General features: G+C 36.4%; 1 protein-coding gene across 1 annotated transcript in view; it reads right to left on the bottom strand.

Moving 5' to 3' along the window:
* SP3 (Sp3 transcription factor) overlaps positions 1 to 12,537 on the bottom strand; it is a 57,525-nt gene that overhangs the window by 34,382 nt on the left and 10,606 nt on the right. The window contains exons 3-4 of the mRNA XM_044669087.1: positions 12,125 to 12,306; positions 2,506 to 3,880 (exon numbers count right to left, since the gene is read on the bottom strand). Coding sequence (XP_044525022.1) covers positions 2,506 to 3,880; positions 12,125 to 12,306 — 1,557 coding nt within the window. The remainder of the gene's footprint in view (positions 1 to 2,505; positions 3,881 to 12,124; positions 12,307 to 12,537) is intronic.

Here is a 12,537-nt window from a genome sequence, read left to right as displayed (position 1 = left end):
TTAGTGTTCAAGAAAACATTTAGGGGACAGCTGGGTAGCTCAGTGGATTGAGAGCCAGGCCTAGAGACAAGAGGTCCTAGGTTCAAATTTGGCCTCAGACACTTCCTAGCTGTGTGACCCTGGGTAAGTCACTTAATCCCCAATGCCTGGCCTTTACCACTCTTCTGCCTTGGAATCAATAGCTAGTATTATAAATTTCTGAAAAAAGTTTCCATTTGCATTGGTAATGTAGAATCATAGAGATTTCTATCTGGAAAAGATCTTAGAGGCCATCAATTCCTACCCTTTTTTTATAGATAAAGAAATTGAAGCAGAAAGGTTACCCCTCTGCAAGGCAGAAGGTAAGGGTTTAACAACAACAAAAAAAGGTTTGGCAAAAAAGTTTTAGTCAAATGACAGAATAACATTGCTAATATCTAACTTTATTTTGAGACTACTTATGGAAAGAGAATTTCATTTCTAATATTACAACACAGACTGAGCAACAGATACATCTAACAGATATAACAGATATTTATCCAAGTATGATGTCCATAATGAAGTTCATAACAAATTATAGATTATAAAATGTTACAAGCTAGGACAGACCTTAGAGATCATAAAATCTAGCTCCTTCATTGTACTAAACTGAAGCTCAGTTTCTTACTAAGTGATTTTCCCAGGCTAGTCATGGAACCTAATATAGACAGTTTTGCTTTATGTTAATTCACACTGTGCAAGTTATTCTTTATGTTAAAAATTCTGAAAACCACATTCCAAAATAATACCTTTGTTAACTTTACTGTACAGGATTGTGCACATGCATGCATACTCATGCTTCCCACCCCCATAAATATCCTAAAAAAAATTTGTTTTCTAAATGAAAGCAGAAATAGTGTCAGCCGTTAAGGACTTGGTTTGAGACCTTTAGTGAGCAGCCCCCCCTGGGTGTCTGGCCTCCTGTCTTAGGTCAGTCCAGTATCATGTCTCTATTCTCAATCCCTCCATGTAATCCATCCTGTCTTGTGTGTATCTAGGTCCAGCCCCAACATGTGTGGCTTCTCCATTCCCTTGTTCCTCTCACATCCAGCCAGGCCCCAACATGCCATGCTACTACTCCTGTTCTGGCAGCCCTGATGAGTTGCTGGCCCTCTCCCCTCATAGAAATACAGCCCCTTCCTCCATCTCTCCTTTCCCCACATTCATAGACAAATTCAATGTACATAGAAGTCTACAGAACAGTCCACTTACATAAAGCAAAGACTTAGTTGTAATCTTAAGAGCCAAAAGGAGCCTTCTGACTCATTCCTCCAATATCCTGCTCAATACATGAATCTCAACTACAGCATCCTTGGGAAAATGATCCATCTCTACTTGAACACCTTTGGGAATAGAACTCAAAACCTAACAATGCAATTCATTTTATTTTCTAATTGTTCTAATTGGTAGTTATTCATAAATTTGTTTCCCACAGAATAATCTTAGGTTTTGTCTTCTGAAGCCCCTCCCCGCAAAACGTCAAATCTCAACACAACAGGGGCTTGTCTTTTGCCTCTTATGCCCCAGTGCCTAACACATAATAGGTGCTTAGTAAATGTTTACTGAATTGAATTATTGCATGTCCCTCTTAAATCTTTCCTTCAGACTAGAAATTTTCTGTTTCTTCTGCATTTTCTCACATGATAGGTTCTGGCACCTGCTTACCATCCCAATTGCTTCAGAAACTTTAATTTATTAACATCACTTTTCTTAAAATGTGATCCAGAAATTAATATAATCTTACAAACATGATTTCATTAGCTTTTTGAGCAGTCATGTATTTGTTATTTATTGATTTATATACTGATCTTGCAGTTATAACCAAAATTCTGGTTTTTTTAACCATATAAACTGCTTTCTAGGCATGGGCCCCCCAAATCAATTTCTACATCTGTCTTTTTACCTAAGTACATGACATTTATCCCTATTAATTTTACCTTGCTGAATTTAGAAGAAAGAGGCGCATATGGGAAGTGAACAGCTTGCTATGTAGTGACTGGAATAGGGTCAGAACCCAGGTGTCTCTTGACAATCATTCCTGTGTTCTTTCCCCCAATACCACACTGGTTCCACAGTTATCTCTATGAAAAACAGAGTAATTCATAAAAATACCTAACCTAAATCCAAGGAATCCAAAAGAAGTATAACGGAAAACATGAATGCTTGTCAGTAAGGAATTTTAAGTATGGAGAAATAGATATAAAGGTGAAAAGTGCAAATAACACTAGTTAACAATAGTATTAGAAAATTTACCCAATTTTAAACTTTAAAAAGCAGAAATCTAGAAAATACCAATTTTCCTATACACACAAAAAAATTTAAATTACCACTTCTTAAGTCTAATACTATTAAATCAAAAATAATTTTAACATAAATTACAAAATAAATTACTTGCCTCATCAAAGGCATAACATAGGTATGAGTCTATTAATTCAAGTACTATAGTTATTTTAAAATTATCTTACTAAAATGTTAAATTATACATACCTGCAGGGCTATCAGCGTTCTCTCCTGAATGTAGCTGTATGCCAGTAGAATCTATAGAATTTACTGTAACTGTCTGTAGATTTGGCAACTGACCAGTGCTTAGACTAACCGGAGTTGAAGTCAAGGCTCCACCTGCTGCAACTTGACCAAAGGTGAGAGTCTGAACAGGTGTCAAAGTTATTTGTTGGGCAGAAGTATTCTGTATTTGTAAGTTCTGGAGGTTCTGTAAGTTCTGGACCCCCTGCACTTGAAATGTCTGCCAAGTTATCTGTCCAGAAGGGGTCACTGTCTGTGCCTGAATTAAAAAGGTTCCAGGATTCAGCTGCAACTGAAGATTTTGTAAGGCCTGCTGGGATATACTCTGGCCACCTGCTTGCACACCATGGATTGTCTGGGGTGTGAGACCTTGTACAATCTGGGCTTGACTAGTTGGCTGCTGAGACTCTTGGAGTTGTAGGTGTTGTACAATAGGCTGTGCTGTAGAGACCTGAATATTCTGAGTCTGTGTCTCATCAGAGACAGATGACTGGATATAGTTTCCCTGAAGATCAGAAGAGTGCACCTGACTACCAGAAGTGGTCAAGCTATTGGTGTTCTGTGGTAATATACCTGAACTATCTATAGTAACAGGCAACTGTGATGAAGAGGATGTTGGCACAAATAAATCTGTATCTGTATTCGTTTCACTAATTTCAGGAGAAACTCGATCCCCAGTCCTTTCTGAATTATCTGAACTATCCATAGCTTGTCCGGTGTTTATCAAATGTCCATCAGCATTAATGCCTGCAGTCATTGTCTGAGAACTGCTGGAAAGTCCCAAAGAATCTAGATCAACACTATTGATCGGTACAAAGGTAATATTTCCTGGCAAACCAAGAGGCACATTAGCAACTACTTGGGTTTGTCCAGGAAAAGATGAACCACCAATTGTAACTCCCTGAACCTGGACTTGTCCAGTCTGTGATAAAATATTCTGAATATTAGAAGATGGTGTTCCAGAAGCAAGTAATGTTTGATTAGAGCCAGGAATGATCTGAATTTGACCACTTTCTTGATTTATACTCCCATTATCTGACGAGCCTGTGAAACCAATCTGGACCTGTTGACCATCTGTTGTCTGAATCTGAGGTATGACTTGATACTGAACGTTGGACACTGTACCATTGGATGAATCTGATCCTGATGCAACTGAAAATATTTGCTGGTTCTGCAAACTCTGAAGGGGGAGGACATATTGCCCACTTGAAGTTACCGTGGTAGTACCTGGAATTTGTACTATATTACCAGCTTCATCCTTTATATTGGTGGATGTTGCAGGCAAAACCTCCCATCTGTTTGGAGTTTCTCCTAGTTGTACAGAAGTCAGGTCACCTGTCTGGACCCAGAAAAAAAAATGTTATATGACATATGTAATCAAACAACCTAGACAATACTCTATAAAACAGTTATAGTAATTCTATTACATAACATCAAAAATTATGCCATTATCACCAAAAAAAAAAAAAAACAACCTAAAATCAATTATAGTAATGAGTTAACTATATTAACTGAGACTGCTAATGACATTAAATAGAATCAAAGTCATGGGCTCAACTCTCACAAATAGCACAAAAAAAAAGGGAAAAAAACTGTCCCACAAACTGCTCTCTTACCCCGTCTATTTTATCACATGCTACTGATCAAAAAAGATACTATGAAGATGATTCAACTCAAATCTATCATCACTTGAGAAAAAATTCACAGTACAAATTTCACAAATAATATTAGTAGTTACCTTTCCTCTGTTGATTTCCTATTTATCCTGTATAAATATTTATTTGTATATAGTTTGTATGTTGTCTCCCCCATTAGGCTGTGAGCTCCTCCATGGCAAGGACTGTCTTTTGCCGTTCTTTGCATACCCTGCATTTAGCACAATGCCTGGCACATAGAAAGCATTTAATAAATGCTCATTAACTGGCCTTATCTTTTCAAATGTGGTACATTCAAAGTACTATTTTTTAAAAATTTAAATACTATTGCAGTGTTGCCTTCAAATCTATCAGTTGTTTAATTTATAAAAATAGTATCTGTATATTAGTGCTATCAATTTCAAATTTAAATATAAGTTTATTTTACTTTAGCCCACTTCTAAAGTAGCATTTCTGAAACTAACTGGCTAGAAATGTAGGTTTATTTATTTTTAAACCCTTATCTTCTCTCAGAATCAACAATAAGTATTGGTTCGAAGGCAGAAGAAAGATAAGGGCTGAGCATCTGAGGTTAAGTGACTTTCCCAGAATCACACAGCTAGAAGTGTCTGTGGTCAAATTTGAACCCAGGATTTCTTGTCTCCAGGCCTGGCTCTGTTCACTGAGCTACCTACCTCCTCCCCCAACTTTTTAGGTTTTGAAACACATTTAACAAGTCCATAAATCATATGGGGAGGACTATACACCCAGTACAGAGATGCTGGGGAAATTTTGGAGGAAAATAAGAAAACCAAACTTCTTTTCATACCATAAAGGGGGAAAGAAACCCTACAAAGAACAAATTCCTTACTGAGTAAAGGAAGCATCAGTGGCATTAAAATTCTCACAAGTCCCCAAATCATATTGTTATCCAGAAAATCCTATAAGATAATTTGGGTTATGCTATTCTAGAGTAAATTCATATTTGAACTTCTCTATTAGTAAAACATAAAACTGTCCTCTTAACCACTGGGCTTTCAAATAAAGAAGTATTAGTGACCTACAGCTACTCCATTTAATTAATGATGAAGGTTATTGCATAGTAGTCACACATCAGCCCCAAAGGGTTTCCATAGAAGCTGAGGGAATACAGTAAACATGGCTATTGTTTTATAAATAGTTCGTTCTTCAAAATAAAAAGTAGGCTATAGGAGATTACCAAGTACACATGATAAAACTAGTGATCTGATCTGAACTATTGCTTCTATAATTCTTCCCAGAGAATGTCAGAGTTTAGAAAGGGGGAGAGGAGTTGTAAGGGTTGGTGACAAAAAACAGGGCCCAAACAGCACAAAGGAAAACACCTCCATGCCCTGAAAACTAAGTAGTCTAGTCTTTAAGAAAGAATATTGCTTCAAAGAAGGCTGTTGAGAATATATAGTATGTATGTATATGTATGCATGTATGTATATATATCAGCATGCATGCTGATACTTGGTTAAACCACTCCCCACCCACAATTCTAATCACTGGTAAAAGACAAAAATGTGTCCTACAAGCTTCCCATAAAATTAAAATAAGAGAACTGAATTTGCATGCATTTAGTTTTTCCCAACACAAACTACCTGATGGCCTTTATAGTAAAAGGGTCATAAAAATTATATTTAGCACATTTCTTTTTTTAAATAACCCTTACCTTCTGTCTTAGAATCAATACCAAGTATTGGTTCCAAAGCAAAAAAGTGGCAAAGGCTAGGCAATTGGGGTTAAGTGACTTGCCCCAAGGTCACACAGCAAGGAAGTTTTGGTGGTCAAATCTGAACCCAGGACCTCCTGTCTCTTGGCCTGGTTTTCTAACCTCTGAGCCACGTAGCTGCCCTTACACATTTCTTAAAATCAATCTAAGTACTTCTATAGTTGGGATAAGGAGGTCCAAAATAATCTCTTTCAGTGTGCATGGTTTTTTATTGATGTTGTCAATTAAATTCAAACATTCATTACTCTACTCAAAACATTATGCTAAGTACTAGGAGAGATCCCAAGTTCAGATTAAGATACATGAACCTTGCCTGCATGATTCTCATAGTCTAGTGGGGGTCTTATACATTAATATTAGATGAAAAAACATAAAATAATACATAAGCCTATCAAATACTTAAGATGTAAACTAAAAATATAAATCTTTAGATAACAATTAAAACAAGTGTAAGGGTCTATAGCTTATTTCTAAGTGGCAAATTTGACTTACCTTTCCCCTTTGCCAAATGCTACAATAGCAATTCAGGTTTACATTTCATGATCTTTATGTTTTAAATAAACTGGAAGACATTTACATCTTTTACAAAATATCCTTAAAGAATGTTAAATTTCAATACAAATGTTGTTAACCCCTAGATGCCTATTAAAAGAATTTATCTACAATTCTTATTATAGGTGCCAGTGTTTTCTATAAAAATACAGGTGATCTTAAATACTGATTATAAAATCTTCCGTTTTCTGCAGGGGAAAATATTTAAAAGTGGACATCCTTGTTGGAGATGTTTCTTTTTATAGATTTACCATCTTTTTATAAACACAAATAATCCAATTCTCTCTCATTCCAAACTACATTAAACATACTTCTGATGAAAGACAGGTTTCTTCAAAAGAAAACAAATTGTCATATTTTCCAAGTGGAATTATTATAAACAAAATCAAGCAAAAAATGTTGAGATAAGCTGACTGTAGGGAATTACAACTACTATGATGATCAATAACCTTAATTTACACTCTGGGAACTCAAGAGACCATCGAGTTCAAACTATATCTGAACAAGAATTCTCTCTACAACATAACCAAGCAATGGCCATCCCCAATTTCCAGAAGAGAGAAATCCCCAATTTCCGGAAGAGAGAATTCACTATCTACTACCTCACTCTCAAGACAGTACTTTTCACTTTTGGACAGCTTTAATTGTTATCAATTTTTTCCTTACAGAGTTTAAATGTGTCCCTGATAACTTCTACCCACTATTTCTAGTTCTACTTTTTAGATTTAAGTAGAACAAATTTAACTTATCTTCCACACGCTAATCTTTCAAATACTTGAAAATAAGTATCTTGTCCACTTTTAAACCCTACCTCCCTGTCCCCTATCCTCAGTCATCTCTATCAAGCTTATCAGACCTAGTTTGAAAGGTTCACTTAAGGGACTCTTCAACCTGGATGCCTCCATGTGGATGCTTTCCAACTTATCAATTTAGGAATAGAAATGAAATAGTCAGCCCCCAAAGGGTTTACCTTTACCTTCTACTGCAGTGATTGCCAAAGTGGGTGCCACCGCCCCCTGGTGGGTGCTGCAGCAATGGGGAGCGGGGGGGGGGGGGGGAAGAGGGGTGATAACCACAGGTGCATTTGGGGGCGGTGAATAACTGTAAGGAGGTGGTGATAGTATGTGACAGGGGGCGCTAAGTAATATTTTTTCTAGAAACGGGGTGGTAGGCCAAAAAAGTTTGGGAACCACTGTAGAATCTACTGGAAGGAATACATACACATAGTAAATAAATATAAATCACATGCAGAACACTTTAAAAAGGAAATTTATAGCTTTCCTAAAATATGGCTCAATACTCCAGATGTGGAGTGTCCAAGGCAGACGCAACCCCTCTCATTTTCAACTATGTATTTCCTAGTGAAGCACTCTCAGCTTCCATATTATGTTATTTAATCATACTGGACTTAAAAATCACTAAAAACCTAAAAGGAAATACTGCCTAAGCATGCCTTCTCAATCTTGTGAAGTTGATTTTTCTGAACTCAGATGTACAATTTTGCATTTATCCTCATTCAATTTAACTTTATTAAACTCAGCCTAAGAGAGAAAAAAAGTCTAAGTGAATAGAACAATAGACTTGGTGTCAATAATATTTGGATTCAAATCTCCCTCAACCACTTACTAGCCTAAGTAAGCCTAGACAAGTTCCTTACCTATAAAATAAGGTCAAACAACAGTACTCATTTCACAGTTGTGAAAACGAAATAGTATTACAGTTTCCTTTCAGGATATTTCACATTGAATTCTCTTAGCATTTCAAAGTAACCAAATAATTTTGTAATCTAAAGCATTTTAAAAAGGAATCTTATTAGAGGAAGCATACCTCTAAAAGGTAATAATATGCTGTTAGCAGCTTAACCCTGTACAGTTCACTTAACCTCTATGTATCTTAAAAGCCCTAGGAATTCACTTAAGTCATAGCCTAGGTAGAAGGAATGTTACTACTCCACAAATGCCTTTCTACATGGATACTGAACACAACCCAATTCCATTTGAGTAGCAAAAGAAGTGACTTACAAAATAATCCTCAAAGAGATCTTGGTGAGTCCTGTGATGCTTTATAAACTGACAAATACCAAAAGAAACAAGCAAAATAAAAATAAACAGAGATAGGTTCAAGAATGCATAGGTAGGGAAAAAAGGGAGAATAGTTTTTCAGTTTGCTTCTAAAGGATGTATTTTGTGCTCTACAAGCACAAAATGTACTTGCTGGTTGGTCAATGAAATCACCAATTTTAGGGCCTGAAAGGGGAAAGTTGTCTCGTTTCCCAGGGAGTTTTGTATCAATGAATGATTTAAGAAAATTTTATGAGATCTATATTGGATTTTTTTCATTTTTCAAAACTACCATTTCTGAAACACCATTAATTTAAGCACTTCTGAAACACCATTAATTCATGATACCCTAAATGAAGAGCTATCCTTCCAAATACATAAATACCCAGCCAGCCAGTCACCCATTGCTTAGGATAGCCCAGAAGTGGCACCAACATTATGTTGGTTGCTATGGCAATTCACCGCAGCTGCATTCTCCAGAGCAGCCAAGCATTAAAATATGGGGTGGGGGATGGATTTTCTCCCTACAGAAAAAGAGAACTCATAGACTACCTGTAAATAGGTAAAGCATTCACAGCACTCCTGGGATATCTACAATATCTATCAGTGGATCAGTTTTAACTTCTCTGACCATTCAAACTGCTTTAGAGAAGTTGCCAAGAACAGGAAAAAAAGTAGTCGAAATGGATATGAAAACCTATGTTAGGTCAGCAAGATGTGATGGGGGAAAAGATATTCTTCCATACATTCCACTCAATTACAAATCTTTTAAGTTCTTTCAAAAATTCTGTGACAAATGCCACTTTGTGCAGAAAGCCTCCCCACTTTCCTCACAAGCTTGAGCTTTTCAATTTAATGTTACCTTCCTCCTTCTGTATGTATCTCTTATATGGTATTAATTTAAATATTGTCTCCATCAGAATGTAAACTCCTTGAGGTCAGTTGACTATTTTGGTGTTTTTTGCTTCTTTGCAGTTAAAACCTGAGCACAGTGCCTAGCACAGAATAAGCACTTAATAAATGTTTGGTGATCTGTTAAGATTCCGAGTGACTCGATTACTAATGATTGGAATATACAAATGCTTAGTTTCAAATAATTTATAACAATTAGACAATAAAAACCAATACTCTATAACAGCATAGTGCTTAAATTCTCTTATATGAACTAATATAAAAATGTACTTTAGTCAGCTATCACTCAACAACTCACCAAGATCTAAATTCTGTGCTAAATTAATGCAACATTAAATTAGAAACCTTTATTTATAAATCATGCAATTTTTCATAATATTTATTTGCCTGTAGCACTGTTTATTCCTGGAGTACAGGTAATATTAACCATAATGACTTCAAATTTCATATTTTTGCAATTTGTGAGCTATGCTGCTATGAAGTAAAGAGAAAACTGCACCTCATTCTCAATATAATGCTATTTTTAAAGACTCCTGTCCAGCCATGATCTAGGTCATTTTTATAAGCAGTAACTGGATTCTGAATGAGAAAACCTAAATTCTTATTCCTGCTCTGCTCCTTACTATCTATATGACCTTGGACAAGTCCTTACCCTCCCTGGGTCTCAGTTTCACCATCAGAAAATGAAGGAATAGACTAGAAGACTCCCAAGGTCCTTTCTGGCTCTATTTCCATAATCTTATGATGATTTTCCTGTATAGAATTTATGAGTAAGTAAACCCTTTGGGCAAGATCCAAGAGACCCAAGTTTTACTGAACTTCATAATACTGCAGAAGCAAAGCTCCATCCATGTCATCTAGTTTTTCAATTTCACTTCCCCCCCAAAATGTTAACTACTAAACATAGCATAATTAAATTATGCACATGAGTATATAAAGTATATAAATAAGCTATCTACCTTTCATAAAACAGAAATTCATTTTTAAAGCACTGAGACAATAAAAGTATTAAATGAAAAATATATTTGTTCATGGGACTGAAGCCTCTTATTTTCTATGACAAAGAACTCTGAAATCCATTTCTGAACTAGAAAGTATTTTTCCCAAGGCTAACATTCAAACAAGTCAAATTTTACTCAAAATAAAAACTTTTTATGCACATGTGCCACTCAAAAATTACTCTTACTTCTTTCTGTCTCATGTTCACCTGGCGGGAAGTTCTGTTCAGTACATGAGGGAATTCAGGGAGGAGCTAAAAAATTAAAACAGAGAGGTAGCAACTCAGCACCTTCCCTGCCACAACTGGCTGGCAAGCACCCTTTTACTTATTAGGCTAACATACGTCTATGTTTACACTTACTTCTTTTTCCTTCCAACCTCCCATCTGTGAACTGATACTAAGGCTGCTTAGTTTTTAGTCACATCAGATTTGTGTTCTACTTTAAACAGATAAAAATTGAAGTAAATAAAAGAAGAATCTAGTTCACAATTTTACTTTTGTATTAGTTTTCTATGGTAGCCATTAGACCCACTTTTGTGCCATTTGAAGAGGGACAGTAAACAAGAACAAAGTTATTAATACTTTAAAATTGATCAAGAAAGACTATCAATATTTAACTTATTCCACACAATTGGCTTCTACATCATTTTTAGCAATAACTTATCTAATAATGCTTCAAAAACCCCTTTAAATTTCAATTTTAGTGTCATAAATTGAAAGATTTTTAAGAACAATGGAATCCTTTGTTTCACTTGAGCAAAGTCCTTCAAATTTAATAGTACAGCTTTGCACATTTACAACATAAAAACTGTCTAATAAGCTCAACTTGAAAATCTACAGAGATCACTTAAATATAAAAATGGTAGAAAATAAGAAGTATTTATTAGCAAACTGAATGAACAAAAATATCTTAAAAATAGAAATATGTGGGCTGCCACACTTACTATAACCAAAGAATGATTTTGGGTGATAGCATTTTAATAAGCAGAATACACTGGAAGTTGGAGCTTAAGTAGCAACACTAATCCGAAGGCTATAATTCCAATAGTATATGCCAAGTTCAAAACTTAAGTATTCCAAAAATTGTTTCTAGGTCATCTGCAATAGACCTTCATTTTAAACTTAACAGTTTTCACATTTCCACCAAAAAGACTGCTAAAATGTTAGGAAAATGTTACAAGTCCAACAATGTTTGTCAAACTGGCAGTCCTAATTATCCTAAACAATAATCAATGCAACAGCCAGGTTTGGACATGTGATTTCTTTTGGCAGACAAAATCATAGGCATATATTAACATGCACAAAAGTAAATTTTCAAATACTTGATTTTTGCTAATATTTATGTTAAATCTCTAAAGACAAAAAAAAAACCCTTTAGTAATTCTTTTTTACTTTTTACTGTTTAAATTTCATCATTCTTTTCCCTCGTGAACGTTCATTTATGTTGCAGGTATGCAAATGGTATATTTGAACAATGTGCTTGATCACCAAATAACACTCTACATTACTTCTACAGGTCAAAACACCTATAAACCTTCACAAAGAGAAAACCTGAACTTTATATATGATTTATAAATTAAGCCTATGAAATGTACCAAACCTCCAACAGGAAAAGCTCTAAACTCAAAAACACTAGTGAACAACAAAGACTCAGCTCTGTGGTGGCTACTTTGACCAAAAAATGCTTCTGAAAATAGCGTTCAGCGATGGAGTTTGCAGCACAGCGAGGAACTGCTCCAACATCCATTTTGGAGTGAGGGCTCTTCCCCACCCGCCTTTCAGGCTTCATTTTGTGGAGCCTCCTCGGCGAGGTGCTGCAGTGACAATGGAGGGGGAAGCCCAGACTGGTTCCTGATTTAAGCGGGGAGGGAGGGAGGAGAGGAAACACAACGGCTCCCTCCCCTACCTTCCCCGGCTCCCTATTTCTGGACGAAAACGCAAGGCCGGCGGGCAGGCCGGAGCGGGGGGCGGGGGGTCCCCGGGCAGGCCAGGGCGGGGGAGGGGGGCCGGGCTGAGGGAGGGGGAGGGGCAGGGCCGAGCGCGCCCGACTTACCGCCCCGGCGGGGTGATTCCCGGCGGCGG

Source organism: Gracilinanus agilis, chromosome 3, assembly GCF_016433145.1.
Source record: "Gracilinanus agilis isolate LMUSP501 chromosome 3, AgileGrace, whole genome shotgun sequence".
NCBI classification, from domain to species: Eukaryota; Metazoa; Chordata; class Mammalia; order Didelphimorphia; family Didelphidae; genus Gracilinanus; species Gracilinanus agilis.
This window is presented reverse-complemented; position numbering and strand designations above follow the sequence as displayed.